We start from the raw sequence: 17,877 nt of genomic DNA on the forward strand, positions 1-17,877 counted from the left end.
GCATTGTTACTCATCAGCTCTATATTGGAAATATATGTGTAACGTAAAATACCATTAATGTCTCCAATCCTACATTTCACTGACTAATTAAAACGTCACATCAATAATGTGTTGTGTAGAATGTGTTTAGGGATTAAATTAACTGCAAACTTGAGTAAAGGGGATGCTTGCGTGAATTCATACATGTAACTTTTATAATGATGGATGTTTATTCACAATTGGGACAATTTTTTAACTGGCGTTGCTAGGTGATAACTATTATTTGAAATAATTGACTTTGTTTCATGAGAACAAGGAAATAGACAAAGTAAGGCTTTTTAAAATATTCCTCCAATATATTGGTTTAGCCACCACTATCAATTGGAATAATAATATCAGAGGAAACTTGCTTAATTCTTACATGTAATGTTTCCTAAACAATTTGTCTGATCTGGAAATTTATAGTAATTTGTCTATTGAATTAAAGCACATATGATTAAACAAGGATTTCACTCCAGTGTTTCTATTTTCTAATCATGATTCTTAAATTACTTTGTAGAACAACAGCCACAATTGTTATGAGCAGAATACTTCTGCTGGTTTGCTGTACTGATTCTGTTTATGATACTGCTTAGCGTAACCACAAGAACATTAATTATGTTCTGGTATTGTACTTGAATCGATAAAAAGCAAAAAGTTCTGACTCGCACAAAAAAAATTACACTGTACTGATGGTTACCATAGCAACACTTTCACCTCATTTTGGAGACAAAGTAAGGTTCCCATTTATCAATTTATTCAAAGTGTAACATATACATTCCATTTTGCGTGTCTTTTCTTAAAATAAAAAAGATCTTGAGATGGCAACAGCAGTGAACAGTAAAACATATTGGTCAGGAATAACATAATAGTTCTTCTTTATCCACAAAATTTACCAAATAAAAGTCTCCATGGAAATAAACCAGGTCCATTATGTTGCTAAGATGTATTCCTTCCACACTTGAATCTATTCCAGTTCATAATGGAGAAAATTAATATTATTCCTGTGAATATGAGGATATGAAATATAGGTTAGTGCTTGCCACAGTTTGAGAATTCTTATGTAAAAGTGCTAAATTTCACAAATGAATTATTGTTTGAAATAACATTTGTATATAATGTCCTTAGTACAAAGAATATGTAAATATAATCAAACTGAATAAATTACACGGCACATTTCTGGGCCACAAAATGGAATAATATTCCGTGTCATATACAATTGTCAATGCAATACATGTGTTCAGTTGGCACTAAATTTGATGTGGAGGAGCCGGTGTTGGACTGGTGTGGACAAAGTTAAAAATCACACAACACCCAGGTTATAGTCTAACAGGTTTATTTGGAAGCACTAGCTTTCAGAGTGCTGTTCCTTCATCAGGAGTTTTTGATGAACTGATGAAGGAGCAGCATTCTGAAAGCTAGAGCTTCCAAATAAACCTGTTGGACTATAACCTGGCACTAAATTTGATTAGTTTTGCATATCAAAGTTAAAAGTAATACGCACTTGTTTCTAAAACCACAGGTGGAAAAGACAGACTTTCAGTTCTTGCCCCTTTCTGATATGTAGCTTTAATGTAGAAAACAGTCTGCATCGATATTTCCCAGAAAAATTTGCACGGGCTGCCTCAGATATTCAGCTGTTTTCTTTTGCCATGATTTTATTCAAGTACATTATGCTTCACAATTTCTGATGGAGTTGCCATGCAGTTATTTAGAATTTTGTAACAATATTTTCTCATCAAATTATGGACAACAAGCTGGAAAAATATACTAGCATAACAGACATTTTCCAAACATTCTCATTAGACTAAACTGTAAAATTATTATTGTGGATTTGGCATGAAATTATTTAAGCACAGCCTTCATGCACATTAAAATTACATCGTACCACATTATTAAACCAGTCCAATAAAGAAGGCATATTGACTGTTTAAGTATATTAAGAATTCTGATTGTTTGAAACTAAATAACTAAACTGGAGAAATAAAGAAGCTGAAAAAAAACAAGTGAAAAGAACACAATTACTGAATATCAACGACAGGAGGTCAAGATGATGTGTTCTCATCATTACCACTTAACAAAAGTTGTGCAAGGGATGTTTAAATTTTAAGGCTTAATTTTTTTATAGTGAAAGACACCATTCTTATAATTCAACATGGAATTGAAATTATTATCTAAATGTTTTTCATTTCATCCACCTAGTGTCAATTAGAAGAAGAGATACATAATTAAATTAGGGTCATAGAGGTCTCATCAATAATTGTATACATCTCAATCATTATCCCCTTCAGTCTTCTCTGTTCCATAAAACAACCCAATCTATCCAATCTCTCTTCATAATGAGAACTCTCTAGTCCAGGTAACATGTTAAATCTCCTCAGCACTCTCTCTAGTGCAATCACATCCCTCCTATTATGTTGATTCCAGAACTGTACATAATACCCTAGTTATGGCCAAATCAAAATTTCATATAGTTCCAATATATCCTTCTTACTCTTAAATACTATTCTTCCGTTAATAAAGGCAAGGATCCCACATCCTTTCTCAATCATTTTATTTACATGTCCCACTACGTTATGGTACCAATGAGTCTGCACACCAAGGTCTCTCTGACCTTCGGTGCCCGAAGTCCTATTGTTCATCATATATCCTCTTGCTTTGTTTGTACTGACCAAGTGCATCACCTTCAACTTATCAGAATTGAATTCCATTTGCCATGTATCTGCCCATCTGACTAGCCCATCTATAGCCTCCTGTAATTTAAGGCTATCCTCCCCACTATTTACGATTCCACCAATTTTCATATCATCAGCATACTTACCGATCAATCCTTCTAAATCCAAGTCAAAATCATTTAGATATATCACAAATAGTGAATTAGATGCAATAATGTAAAATTGCTTAAATGTGAAATAATAGACTAGCCCATCTATAGCCTCCTGTAATTTAAGGCTATCCTCCCCACTATTTACCATTCCACCAATTTTCATATCATCAGCATACTTACTGATCAATCTTTCTAAATCCAAGTCAAAATCATTTAGATATATCACAAATAGTGAATTAGATGCAATAATGTAAAATTGCTTAAATGTGAAAAAATACCACATCCTTACTTCTTGAAGTATCAACAGAAAAATAAGTATTTCCTGTTTCACCAATATCTTCATCAGTCAAGTGAAATACATTACAAATTTTGCTTTTGAATTCAGACTTTCACAACTGCAAAATATATTATAATCTGGAACACAATGCAGAAGCATGCTGGGAGTAAACTTTGTCACCTTGTGACTTGGGAAACTTATTATAAAACAATACTTGTCCTCCATATTTTGAATACAATATTCTGAAGTCTACTTTAGTTATCAAGTTAAAGATTCATCCCTTTCACAAGATCATCTCAGATGAGGAAGGCCATCTCAGTTCTTTAATCCAGATCGTAAAATCTCCACTCTTTTGAATATCTTACTGTTTATTAAATAACTCCAAGCTTTTTTTTCCTCCATTGCGCAATTTAGAACAGTATTCCATGTATTGATGAATGTTTGAAGAATAATTACCGAGATTAGTCTGAAATTTTTCTGTTCATTTGAAAACATGTTCCTGAATTCAAGTACCATTTAATAACTCCAAATTAGGTACAGATGATATTTTTCTATATTCTTAATTTAATATTACCTCTTTTCCAGTTTGAAAAATCCAATTGCTGCCATCATTCAACATCTCTCTGACCATGATACTAGTCCAGTTGTCCTCCTGACTGTCTTCAGAGCTGGAAAATCTCTTTTCTGTCTTGGCAATCAAATGTTCGTGAATACTCAAATTGCATATTCAGCATTGGGACTGGAAATGCCTCCTTCAGTGCAGTAACATTTTCTGATTCTATGATGCTACACAGTTATTATAACATTGAACATTTGTTAATCTGATTTATATTCTACAATTTTTGCAATTAGCATACAACTGATTTTTTTTGACTGATGTTCGGGTTGACCATGTTTAGTTCCAAATCTAGTAAGACTCCTGGGACATCTTTTCATTTTGCCCAAACTGGCCATCCATTTTCCCTTCCAATTTGTATGCAGCATTTTTCTATGGAAGGAACAAAGATCTTCATCCCAAAATTTTAGGATGCAATAGATTTGAGATTATCAACTATACTTCAAAATGCAGCCACGTAAACTCTTGATTTCAATACTGTGGTTCCTTTCTAGTTGAAATTCTAATTATACCACCTAGATTAATTTCTGAAAATGAGTGGATACACATCTGGATTGAGTTCTCTTTGAACAGATTAAATATATAAATAACTAGAGAACGGATCAGGAGAACCTAAATATTTAAGTTAATATCTTGTGAAACAAAGATCTGGCATTGCAAAGAGATTTGATTCCTTCCAGTATCACCTTCAGGAATCTCAATCTGCTTTGTTCCAGTCTAGAATTAGGTCTTGACTTTAGATTTACATAGCAAATTTAATATTGGTGTAAAGTGGAAAATATTCTTCCATACACAGATTCAAAGAGACCCATATTTAATTAGAATGTACTTCCATGAAGTTCTAATATCATTTTTACTCACTGTTTAAACCAGACCCAAGCAAGGTTCTTTAATTTGTTATGGTGCCAAATAGAGGAAAGATGGGCTCCCTTCTTTGTTTGCCCAACCCCTTCGTTAATTTAACTGAGTTATTTCAGCAAGATAATTTTAAAAGGATCCTTTTCCGAGTGGTTATCTTTCTCCCAGACCCAAATAATACTTGTCCTCCACATCTTGAATGCAATACTCTGAAGTCTACTTTAGTTATCAAGTTAAAGATTCATCCCTTTCACAAGATCATCTCAGATGAGGAAGGCCATCTCAGTTCATTAATCCAGATCATAAAATCTCCACTCTTTTTAATATCTTACTGTTTCTTAAATAACTCCAAGTTTTTTTTCCTCCATTGCAAAATTTGGAACAGTATTCCATGTATTGATGAATATTTGAAGAATAATTACTGGGATTAGTATGAAAGTTTTTTGTTCATTTGAAACCATGTTCCTGAATTCAAGTATCATTTAATAATTCCAAATTAGGTATAGATGATAGTTTTCTATATTCTTAAACATCATTTTTATTTAACATTACCTCTTTTCCAGTTTCCAATAAAACAAAGAGCTGTGAATACTGGAGATCTGAAACAAAACTGAAAACGCTGGTGAAATTCAGCCAGTCTGACAGCATCTGTGGGGAGAGAAACAAAATTAATTATTTGAGTCCAGTGGCCCTTTATCAGAACTGAATGCAGCTGGGAAACAGTGGTGGTGACGGAAGGGAGGGTGGGATAACGGAGTGAGTCGAGAAATAGAGAGAAAAAAGCAGCAGTCAAAGGGATTGCTGATGATAAACTGTGAGAGAGATAATTTGTGAATGGGTGCTAAAGGGGAGTGTGAACAGTTGAAAATATGTCAGCTGTGCTGACAGCAACCCATACAGAACAGGACCTGGGGTTGTGGCAATGGATAACAAACATGGAGAAAGATGTTCATGCTCTGAAATTGTTAAACGCAACATTGAGTTCTAAAGACTGTAAGATACATAGACAAAAGATGTGGAGTTGTTTCCCCAACTTACATTGAGTTTCACTGGAGCACTGCAGCAGGCCTAAGACAGAAATGTTGGTATGGGAGCACAGCAGTGTGTTGAAGTGGCTGACAAGTGAAAGCTCAGGGTCATTTTATGGACAGAGTGAGCGTGTTCCACAAAGCGGTCACCCAACCTGCTGCAGAACGTGACAGTTCCAGAATGTGGCAATTTCAGAACATGAGCGCCTTCCTCAGTTTTGACAAAGGGCCACTGGATTTACCCACTTAATATGTTACATTCCACTGCTGACAGGCTTTGGAGTTACATCCAAAGCAGACCTTGGCTATATTGGCCCTGTTTTAAAAAACACATTTGGAACTTCAAGTTAAAAATGACCATTGTACTTTAGGATTTTGACCCATAATCATAAAATCACACACTTTTCAAAGATAGGTGCTAACCCTTTACGTATTTGATGTAATGCTCTGTCCACCTTTTATTTTACTTTCAATCTGATCTAAAGACAGACAGTAAAAATTAAGTATGGTGTTACAGTTAAACTGTTTAAATTTGTGGAATTTGCCAAACTGCAAGGTTTAGTTATTTTATATAGTACACAAAAAATAAATCTTTTGCACAACTATACCACTTCCATACCACACCCCAAAACAATAGTTATTAACAACTGAACTGCTATACCACTAATGAAAGACGGATACTTTACATAAATTTAGAGTCAGAATGAATGTAGGATATTCTGTGATATTTTATTGAAATTGGAGTACTTCTTGTAGGTCTGGTCTACAACTTTAGAAATACAGCAAACAGTAAAATAATCAGTGAGAAATAAATTTAGTATTAATTCCAGAACAATGAAAAGCCACATTAGTTAACATGCTATTGCTCTTTTCAATTGACTAAGTATAGTTGCATTCTTCTAACTCCATATATGTAAATCTGCTACAACTCACAGTTTGTCCTCATTTAGCCAATATGTAAATGTGCTTTTAACTCCACAATTTTGTTTGATCTGTCTTAATCTTTGGGTTTTCTCCTCAGATAACAGATATTACATCAATTGGGAAACTCCCTGTTATTGTCCAACATGTTGAAATAAACAATACAAATTACAAATGAAGTTTAATTGACCTTGAGTTATTATCTGTACAAATAATGATCTCATCACAGTCACACTCTAACCTTTTTCATAAATCTAATCTTTTTCATAATTCTTGAATAATTTACTCATGTTACAGGATAGATGTTATGCTTATTTTGTAACCACCTTTACGGTGAATGTTTTCAATCATTGCAATGTGGAAGCACACCGTTGTCATTGGCTTTGTACTTCCTGTTACACAACAAAGTAAATCTTTTCTGACACATATATTCTATTCTTCAATTTTTTAAAATAGTAAAAAAAAATTCTGCTGATGATAAATCAGCGAGGTTGAATTAAAACTGGTCCACACCCAGTTATTAATTAGCATACACAAGAAAGCTGGATTGGCAGATAACAAATTCAGTTTTTGTTTGTTATTCATAGGTTGGGATATTTTTGAATAGAAGCTATCTAAAACTATAATGAAGAGCAGTTTTAAAAAATCCTAAATGAAATGGTGTTTTATTATAATCTGATGTAATTTAAATTGAAGGATAATTGTATATTAATTATATCTTACAGATAATAATTAAATTGTCCTGCATATTCTACTTAATTTGAGTAATAGAAAACATCATTTCTTAATTTTAAGAATAATGTTTAAAAACGATCTCAAATATGTGATAAGCTTTTATATATGAGAAAGAATTCACATTTTAACTACCTATGTAACACTGTTATTCTCAATGTCAACAACTACTGTTACATAACATACCTACTTTCTCCTTGTTCACACTACTATGCTAGGATTAACAGCATTCATGAAAAACATGATAGAATTAGTGACAAGCTCCATTTTCTCTTCCGAAAATGTAAGTTTCATAATAATCCTCAACATTAAATAATAACTCCCAACTACTCAGCACTTTTATAGTAAATATCTTTATAAATAGACTTGCCAATGATTTAGCATGCTATTGATGAGATAAATGCATTAGCCTGCTGCATGAATAGCTTCCTGCATTGACGGAAGACTTACAAGGCAATAGTTATTACAGCATATAAGAGATTTTTCATCATTGGAAAGCCAATTGTATACAACATAAATTCAACTATTTAGAATTTGTCCTTTTCAGGCATTGTTGCATTTCTTAAGACACATGCAACCCTGCATTTCCTTGGGTACTAATCTGATTATAAATATTCAGACTTTTGAAATATTATTTTCCCATGCAATTAATATTTCCCTAACCAATCCAATGCCCCACAAAAATAGGAAATATGTCACAGTTTGCCTGCATTTGGTTTATAAAATATTGTGCACTTATTCATGTCTTAAGTCTTCAGTTTGCTCTGAATAACATAATGTCAAAATTAGCACAATATTTATTTGCAAATTGCACTATTTAAGTCTGAAAACTCAGCAAATGTGATGCAGCATAGGTTTCTGAAATACTGTGTTCTGATATCATGGTCCTGAATCACACCCAGCTGATGTAGAGGCAGTGCTTCGAAAGCTCCTGCTTCAAATAAACCTGTTGGACTATAACGTGGTGTGTGTGATTTTTAACTTTATCCACCCCACTCCAACACAAACTGCTCCAAATCTGAAATCCTGTCAGGTTTAACTTTCATTTTTAAGCTCTTCTTGAATCTGGAGAAGGACTTTGGTCTTCTCTCGACATTCCAAAAATGATCAGAGCAATCACTAATTTTTTTTTCACTTTCTTCCACTACACTGCTTAGTTGATGAACTTTGCCCAAACAGCCTCCCTTTTTTCAAGTTGAAATTTCTTTCAGTATGCAAAGTGTTCAAACTTGGGTGCAGTTTCTCTTTTCAAAGTTGCATACTTGAAATGAAATGAAATGAAATGCAATGCCATCCCTACTGGAACAACTTTAAATACTTTGGTGTGTTTTACTATATTAAGGTCACTAAACAAGTACAAGTTATTTTTGTAATAGGAAAATGTTACAAATAGATTGGGCTGTACAAAAATATATGAAAATGAAGTGCTGGTATAATACTTCAAAACAGATTCCTGTTTGTTTGCTTATCTATGATAACAGAATCACAAAATTGTTTCCATGCTGAAGGAGGCCATTCAGCCCATTGTGTCTGAACCAAAATCTTTTGAGCATTTTGATTTGATGCTAATCTCCTTTTTCTCCCCATCACCTTGCACATTGCCTCTATTTAAAATAATCATCCAATGCCCTTTTAAATGCATAAATTGAATCTGCCTCCACTATACTTCCAGGCAGTGAATTACAAACCTAAACCACTTTCTGTGTGAACAGATTTTTCTCACCCAGCGTTTGTCTCTTTTGGCATACATTTTAGAATTGTGCTCTTTGATTTTCAATTCTCTTAAGAGTGGAAACATTTTATCCCAATCTGCTATAGTCAGACCCCTTGTGATTTTGAAAATTTTTACCAAATTTCCCCTCAGCCTTTCCTTTCCAAGGAAAACAGGCCCAAATTGTTCAATCTACCCTATATAAGTTCAGCACAACCTCCCTGCTTTTGTACTCTGTGCCTCTATTAATAAAATCTAGAATATTGTATGCCAATTTAATAGCTGTAATTGTCCTACCATCTTTAATGCCTTACGCAGATTTCCAGACACTGTGCTGTGTGCATACCTTTCACAATTGCACTCTTTATTTTATATTATCACTCCATATTCTTTGTACCACCTTGGTATCATCTCATACTTCTCTATACTGAATTTTGATCTGTCACCAATCTGCCCACTCCACCAATGTGTCAATGTATTTTTGAGTTTTACATTGTCCTTTACATAGTTTACAATTCTCCCAAAAGTTGCAATGTAACTAATGTTACAAGAAATGTTTTCTAACTCTTCACTTACTTTACTCCATCTCACACTTAGTCCATTTTCTTAAGGACCTGATAAAACAGGAGCTTGATCAGTTGAACACGATATTGACTATTTAACAATTTTCTTTACAAAAAGGGCAGTTACATCTCATTATGTTTAGTGCAGAAGCCATTTGGGGTCAGATTTTCTGAGAAGTCGTTATCTCATGCAGATTGCTGCTCCCATTCTTTATGAAAAAAGGGAACTCTACATTTCTGAGAGGATGTCCCACTTAGGATTCCCTCAGAAACACAGAGCCACATTTCCATTCTGACAGCCCTCTCACCGTGCAGAACTATCAGAGCTGTATCCTCTTTCCACAGCAGGTAGCTGCTATATTCTGAGATGTAAATATCCTGTTGGTCAATTTAGAACAATGATATTAGGGTGCTAGATGGTTAAGTGTGATACAATGCCAGATTAATAGGATGCTAGCTTGGAAAGGTGCCAGCATTAGGTGGGGTAGGCTGCCAGGGTGGAATACCAGTTGAGTGGGGTGGGGGGGGGGAGGGGAGGGGTTGGGTGCCATGTAAGTAGCAAGTAGCATGCCAGCAGCATAGGGTGCTGGGTGCCAGGTTGGTGGGATGCCAACTGGGGGAGATGTGGTATGCCAGCATTGGATGCCAAGAGGGGGTAAGGTGCAAGGCAAGTGGGGTGCCACGTTGGTTAAGTGGAAACTTTCAAAGAGTTTCAAGTGTTGAGGAATTACACAGCTAAAAATTCTACTTCCGGGCCAGTTCCTTAGGAGCCTGCTGCTTCCCCATGTGCGACTCCAATCTACAATAACGACTGTCCGGCCAATGGAAAATCTGGGTTCTACTGCTGCCTCACAGCGCCTGAGACCCGGGTTCAATTCCTGCCTCAGGCGATTGACTGTGTGGAGTTTGCACGTTCTCCCCGTGTCTGCGTGGATTTCCTCCGGGTGCTCCGGTTTCCTCCCACAGTCCAAAGATGTGCAGGTCAGGTGAATTGGCTATGCTAAATTGCCCGTAGTGTTAGGTAAGGTGTAAATATAAGGGTATGGGTGGGTTGCGCTTCGCCGGGTCGGTGTGGACTTGTTGGGCCGAAGGGCCTGTTTCCACACTGTAATGTAATCTAATCTAATCTACTTCCCAGTTTCTTCACACTCGTTTTGTACAATAGAATTCTTAAGGACCGCCAGATGTACAGCGGCTTTCATAACCGTAGAATTATTTCCAGCATGCACTGAAGACTTTGCTACCGTGTAAAAACTACATAAAAATGTCAATGCAAAGGTTTTCTATTAGATCAATTGCAATGAATGCAATTGTAATTGTTTTATATTTTGTTCACACTAATTCCTGCAATATCGGCTGAACGTTAGGGGTATTTCGCAAATTTGGTTACTGGTAAATGTAAAGCTAACAAATCATCTTACTCTTTAGCAACAGTGTATTTTCCAAAATGGTCTTGAAGTCCCCACAAAATCTTACTTCCTCAAACACGTCATTTTCATTCGGTTTTGCAACGGGAATGGCACAGTTCCCCTTTGAATCTTACGAGCATTATTTCTACATGTGCTACATGCAATTGATGTACATAAAGAAGCAAGACCTTAGGAATCACAAATGTTTGCAGACTTCCTTTTAATCCACAGAGGCACCAGTATACTACGGGGATGTTGGTGCTATTTTCTAAAGAGTGTTTTTCACGGCCTTTACTGAAGTGATTTTACATGTGTTTGCTAATCCTGTTAATCATCAATCTCTTCAATGCGTATCGAACGGACATCATTTAGCGGAAAGCATTTGGGATTTTTGCAGGTTCATGTTGGAGGTGCAATATTTACATAATTATTTAATGCAAGATCATGACAAGTAGACAGATGAATTCTTAGAGTCCTCGGTGATGTATACCATTCCCCAAAATGGTTGCACTTTGGATAAGAGGAAATGGAAATAAAACAGCTAGTTTTTTGTGACTTACTTTCAGTATAGCAGTTTTCATGTCCTTATGCTATCTGAAGCCCTTCATTTGGTCAATGTTTTGGGTTATCTCAGATGGGGAGGAACATTGTCCAACTTGTTTTAGCAAAGTTAATTTTTGGACTTTCACGTTCTAAATTTTGTAGCAAGAATGCGCTCATCAGTAAATATTTTAGTTGAAAACTAAGTTTGTGTCAGAGTAACCCTGCTGAAATGTCAAATCATGAAACTAAAATTATTACAACAAAAAAGAGTTCAGAAGTTTCAGGGAATCCAATTCCCGCGCACTTGTTTTTACCCGAACTAGTGCAGCCAGCCCAAGCCCCTTACTTCCGTTATGTCAATTTCGCTTACAACAGTAATGGGGTTCAAGTTTTAAAATACATAGTAGTCGAGCCAACATTAATGTTCATGATTATTTTTGTACATCGGTAGCATTACGTCCAGGTGCATCTTGTATTATGTGAATCTTATTATAAGGTACTGGGATAATCTCCACACTACGAATGTGCTGAAACGCCCGAATAAATTTCAGTGGTGTTAATAGGTTGGCGTTTTTAGGTTGTGACTGTTCCCCAGACATTCGGCAATATCCTTAAATATCTGGAAATCAAATTTTCATCCTTCCACCACTGTCAGGACCCAATGGCTTGCATGCACAACGCCAGTTCGGAATAGAACCTAAGCATATAACACCCATCACTGCGTTGCAAGAGTGGCAATGGACTAACAGGAAGATTGCAATGCATTTACGATGTCTCAATCCCTATTTGCTTGTGCACTCACTTACATCTGGTATATGGTATGACAATATATATGACAATATATATATCGCTTACAATATATATGACTCCTAAAATTATTTACACAACTCCGAATATCGATTTATGTTGATCCCGATGTCGTTCTTATTTACTGACTTATTTGTTGTAAATCTGTCCAGTAAAATGTGTTTAAAACAAACACTGATTATGTAAGTTTTGCCTGTGATTTTCCCCAATTGCTTGCGGATTTACCTTGCACTAAACAATATACCGATTTATCATTTGAAATGTGTCATTCACAGTCAATTTCTGCTACATAGATTCATGTATCGAGACATTTAGGGTTTACAAGCTAATCACTGATCCAGGCTCGCGGTTACCATTTCATTAGCTGGAACCGACATGCATAACATTTTCAAATCTGTCCACTGGTTACTTTCAGTTCAGGATTGATAAATTCATTTTAATCAAGAAGATGTCAGTGGAGGAAACACAGCCTTTTCTAAAGCATGATTGATGTGGCAACCAGTACTCACATAGATGCAGTGTGACTAATAAATACTTGGCACGTTAACAAAAGAAAAAACACAGGAAACAATCCGAATTGCACCAAGTTAGTGCTGGTTGTGCACCAAAACCAGGGTAATTAGCCTTCAGATAACCGATTCGGAGTTATTCCCTGATCTAGCCACATTCCACTTCAGCCCCGTGTTAAGCTTCTGTCGTCGCCTTAAGGCTGGTTTGACAAGGCGAAACTTCCACTTTATTGATGAACTTCCATGTGGTTGCGATCAAGGAGATTGCCTGGAATTTCCAACGCTTTCCAGACTCTCCCGATCGCTGAACACCTCCCCTACCCCCAGCCCCAACGCACATTCAAACTCTGAAACTTGGAGGGTTTTTTAAAAAACAAATCCAGTGGCTATATAAAAGCTTGATAAAAACCCGCTGGTTAATTAGGCAATTCTCTCCATTCCCTTTGAATCTTTAATTCTTGCACGCTGTGCCAACACGAACCTTTCCCAAACATATTTGGAATCGGCAGGAGCCTTGGAACTGTCCCAAGTCATTCATTCCAGCCAAAACAAAATGAACCTAAAACCGTGTTAAAGAGGGAGGTGGTGTTGTCACCATACCCACTTGGAAAGCTACTCCCACCCACACACTCACTTGCACACTGCAGTCACACCGCACGCTTTACCAATGGCGATCCCAGCCAGCATTCAATCCCATCGCCTCTTTGTTCCCCAGGTTAGATAATCCAAGTTGCCAGCGCTTCAGTTTTGTGTGGCGCGGTCATGGTCCTTATTTCTCGGAGTGGGAGCTGGCCTCGTGGGGCGGTCAAATGTTGATCGATTAAAAGGTCAAGAAAGAAACACAACAGGGGGAGAGAGAGAGAGAGAGAGGACGTTTCCAGAGAGACCGATGCCTCCTCCACAGTGAGTGTGAAGCAGTCCCTCCGCATGTGAAGCAGGAAGAACCCAGTGAGGAAGCTCAAAGCGAGAGCGTGCTTTCAGGAAAGCCCCTGGAGCTCCGGCGGGGTTACGGTGCTGGAAGGTCCCCAGAGGCCGACAGGAGGCTTGCTGAGAGAGAGAAGGGTGGAGGGGAGGATCCCCGCCCTGGAAGAAGGCGACAGCTGCCGGTTGTCGGCTGGCGAGGTCAGTTCTTTCACTCGGTCGCTGCCCATTACCCCCCTCCAACAGATTTCATCCCCAAGCAAAAGTGTCTGCCGTGTTCCCTGGCGTGAGGACGGACAGACTCCGTCGTGAGAGGAACTATCCCCGAGAATGCATTCGGGGTTTTAGACTGGGAATCTGTCGGCAATGCAGCCACTTTGTCCTGACAGTGACGGGGAACCGGGTTAGCTGCTGCTCTATGTCTGTGTGTGTGTGTGTGAAGGGTGAAATCTTTAGGTAATGCCTTATTTCACGGGTTCGTCGCAAAGGCCAGGAGGTGCAGGTAATCCCAGACTCTCCCAGACAGACCAATGCTGACCAAAACTACTCCTGTTATTCCCAGGTCTTGAACAATCGGGTTGGATTGAGCTCAGAGTACTTTTGGAGAAATTAATAACAGGACGTGTTATTTTAAAATGTAAGACAACTGACCTTTTTGTTTCAAGTGTAGTTCTTAATAATCTGCATTTTTCATTTTGTAAACGGTTTACTTATTCCCTTTTCAGACTCGAAAGCTTCCGTTTGGCAATCTTCCAAGGATCTGAGAAAAACACAAACAGCCCATTATAAACGGGAGAGAGAGAGCCCAGGCAGTTCACTGAAAGCGCCACGTTACCATGAAACAAGATGGGGACCATCAAAGATCTCGATAGTTTGCAAGTCTCAGTATCAGAGCCAGTTGAGATGGAGAATAAGTGTTTGCCAGAGGGTGCTGTCTGTAATAACCAAGAAGAGAAAGTTGGAAAAGCTGCATTGCATTCCAACTGCCAGGCTCGTTGTTCTAGCCCTTGTACAGCCAATAATCCAGACAATCTAAATCACAGCCATCTGGTGGAGACGAGCATTAATGTGCCTAAAAATGCCAATACAGAAACTGGCAGGTCGCATAAAACTCCAGAGAATGATTTAAACAAGGAGCCGGTGCAAAAAGAATCCAGCTGCGCCTTCAGTAACAGCACTGACGATGCCATCGAAGCCATTTGCCTCAATATTAAAGAAAGCACAGGGTTGAATGTTGACGGTTCAGAGACGCCCTTGACAGGATGCGAGATAGAGGACAGGGGAATGGAAACATCCAGCTGCACTGACCCTCAGGAATCCCTTAACCAGATAGAGATGGCAAAACCCACAAATGTTGGATCAGTTCTTCAGTCAGACATAAACAGGCTAGAAATTTGTCAGCAGAGTGAGCAAGTGAATACAGACATTGAGACAGCTGAAGGCCTTTCACAGATATCAACACCTGCCACAGCTAGCCAAGATGCTGAGGTCCAGGTAGCTATTCAAGTGCAGAAGATATCTGTTGCCACCAGCCCCCTGGCTCCCTTAGGTAACTACCCAGTATTTAAAATCCCTGATGTCAGATTACGAGATCAAAGAGTGGAGAAGACAGCAGCATGTCCAGTGACCTCATCATCTCTCACTACACCACCAAGAAAAGATGTTGAGATGCAGGTGGATATAACAGTGCAATGTAAATCAGTAGCCACTGGCCCAATGACTCCATTAGAGAAGACCCCGCTTGCTACACTCCCTGAAGTTCAAGTGGAGGTCATGGAAGATGAGCAACCAGAGCCAGTGCGCGATGTCCAGTGGGATGAAAAAGGAATGACATGGGAAGTCTATGGAGCATCCATGGATGCAGAAGTGCTAGGACTAGCTATCCAGAAACATTTGGAAAAACAAATAGAGGAGCATGGCAAACAAAACACTGAAGTGTGTCAAAATGATAAACCCATTTCAAGGAAAGAATCTTTGAGAAAGGAAGAAAACAAGAGACGGCAAAGTAATGTTTTTCAAGCAGTTCTGCACAACATAAGAAGTCCACAGTGCTGTACCCGTGGGAGCACTGCAGCAGAATGATTTCCATTTGATTGGGCCCATTGATTAAATGACGAAGAAACATGAAAACCATTTCCTTTCATTTCCCTATTTTTCTCATGCTTTACCTCGGCAAGTTGATTAATCACCAAAATTAATTTGTGTCACAGTGATCAAAGATTATAAGTACATAAGCAAGTGAAGAATCTGCTTAAAGCAGATAATTTGTTTCATTTATTCTTACAATGTCTTTCTTTTATCTTAACGTCTTTAAAATTGAACTATTCATCCAGCCGCACATTTTCTAGAATTGCAGCAGTGCATGTGTAATAATAACATGTTTCACAAGAAATGAATTAGGATTACTATTTTATCCCCATTATCTGATCTTGCTATCGGAGACCAAATGCACACAACAAAATGGCTGGCAGAATAGGTTCCTGGCATCTATCACCACTGCTCTGAAAAGGTTGACAAGGATTAATGCAGCTTCTCCTATTTCCCTGCAGCCCCCTCACTTGTGGGGAATCACTGGTCTGAAGTTGGTGTCTCCCTCCAGAGATGAAGTTATGTGGGGGGAGGTCAAGAAGTGTCATTGCAGAATGAACCCAGCTTCAGACTGGTGGTGCCATTGGTTGATGTTTATTTCAGCTGCATTGCCATATCATCCAAATCTCCTTTTTAAAGTACATTTATTTGGAAACTATATTCAGTTTCTAAAACAAATCATTGAGGTACTTTTTATTTTCCTTTTATATATAATATGTTTCATCAGAATAACATTTGGCCCTTATTAAAGAAATAAATGCCTCTGCATAATTCGCTAAATCCTCTGTGCAGTAGATAAATTTGTTTTAATTTATACAAAATAAGGGCTTGCCAAGGAGCATTTTAAAACTTTAACTGAAAACAAAATAATTGGGTATGGTTTACCTGGTTAACAGAACTGCAACAAATGAAAACTGAACACTTCAATTAAATTATTTAATACAATTGTATTAAGATATTTTCAGATCAGTAGAATGTGAATACAGTCCCAGCACTGCTTGACAATTATGTTTCTATTTTTCTAACTATTTCTAGCTTTCCAGTGTGGCTGTTAATCTAATTAGATGGGTATAACTTATCCATTGAACAAATACAAAAAAACCCAAAAATGTATAGTTGCCTCAGTTTAGCTAATGTCTGAAGTCGTTTCTTATACACTAACTTGGCTGCTATTGAGTGGTATGTGAGCTAACATAATTGTAGATTCAAGTTTTGTATTGGTCACTTTACATTAATATATTGTTATTATTGATCCATTCCGACAAGCAGAAATCTGAAGTAAAGTGTTTGCTGAATGTGATACTGAATTAATCTCTTGGGTGCTCTATGTTGAATGGATAGAAATAACCATTAAATATTACAGTTTACTCCATCCTCTCATCATAAAAGGCAACAAACTTCTTATTATAATTTGTTTTTTTTTCTATGTGGACAATGCTCCATTTATTCACAAGGTATAATCTATCTGTAAAACCTTGCTGTTTTGTGGGCAATCTCAATGCCAGAAATTGTTTCTTAAAAATATGTCAAGGTCAGGTTTCTGTTCCATTGTTATGGATTGTTTTAGTGTGGGTTGTTAAAATATTGTAATCTCAAATGTTGTAAAATTTCAAAAAAGATTGGAGGGATTAAAATATCAGTCAAGCTCTTCAGTCAGAACAATTTTCTTTATTTAGTTTAAAGATAACATGAATACAGTTACACCACATTTGTTGCTTTTCATTCCTTATAACACAACACTCAGCAAAATTTGAAATGGATACCAAACTGTGAAAACTATTTTTGATCATTTTGCCTCAAATTTTCATTTCTGATGTTAAAACGGCAAGTCAGAACAATTTGATGTATCAATTTGTGGCTTGCGATATGTAGAACATGTGCAGTTCATTCTGCAACAACTACAGGGACATCTCACTCTTGAGCATCATGGAGAAGCCCTTTGCTGGTGTCATACTTAAAAGACTCCAAATACTTGCAGACCAAGTGCATCTGGAAGCACAGTGCAGTTTCTGCACTGGCAGATATACTGTGGACACATGTTTCTTCATA

The 17,877-nt window shown here is 37.3% G+C and overlaps 1 protein-coding gene and 1 long non-coding RNA gene across 8 annotated transcripts in view; one reads left to right on the forward strand and one right to left on the reverse strand.

Moving 5' to 3' along the window:
- Window positions 1-17,480, forward strand: part of LOC122556689 (G protein-regulated inducer of neurite outgrowth 3) — a 31,695-nt gene extending 14,215 nt beyond the window's left edge. The window contains exons 1-2 of one of the 5 annotated variants that reach the window (XM_043703731.1): window positions 13,474-13,941; window positions 14,466-17,480. In XM_043703731.1, coding sequence (XP_043559666.1) covers window positions 14,587-15,822 — 1,236 coding nt within the window. In that variant the 5' untranslated portion in view covers window positions 13,474-13,941; window positions 14,466-14,586 and the 3' untranslated portion in view covers window positions 15,823-17,480. Of the gene's footprint in view, window positions 1-13,473; window positions 13,942-13,996; window positions 14,144-14,219; window positions 14,243-14,303; window positions 14,378-14,465 lie in introns of those variants that run through there. The other 4 variants (XM_043703732.1, XM_043703734.1, XM_043703733.1 and 1 more) reach the window with 4 other exon arrangements.
- On the reverse strand, window positions 754-13,516 carry LOC122556690. 3 transcript variants are annotated; one of them, XR_006313612.1, is made up of 3 exons: window positions 13,454-13,516; window positions 3,697-3,908; window positions 754-1,022 (listed from the first exon to the last, which is right to left on the reverse strand). It is a non-coding gene; the product is annotated as an uncharacterized LOC122556690 (long non-coding RNA). The 3 variants fall into 3 exon arrangements; XR_006313613.1 differs by lacking the exon at window positions 13,454-13,516 and adding an exon at window positions 5,149-5,190; XR_006313611.1 differs by lacking the exon at window positions 13,454-13,516 and having other exon boundaries at window positions 3,697-5,137.
- Window positions 17,481-17,877: the final 397 nt, after the last annotated feature.

Source organism: Chiloscyllium plagiosum, chromosome 14 (assembly GCF_004010195.1).
Source record: "Chiloscyllium plagiosum isolate BGI_BamShark_2017 chromosome 14, ASM401019v2, whole genome shotgun sequence".
Lineage (NCBI taxonomy): Eukaryota > Metazoa > Chordata > Chondrichthyes > Orectolobiformes > Hemiscylliidae > Chiloscyllium > Chiloscyllium plagiosum.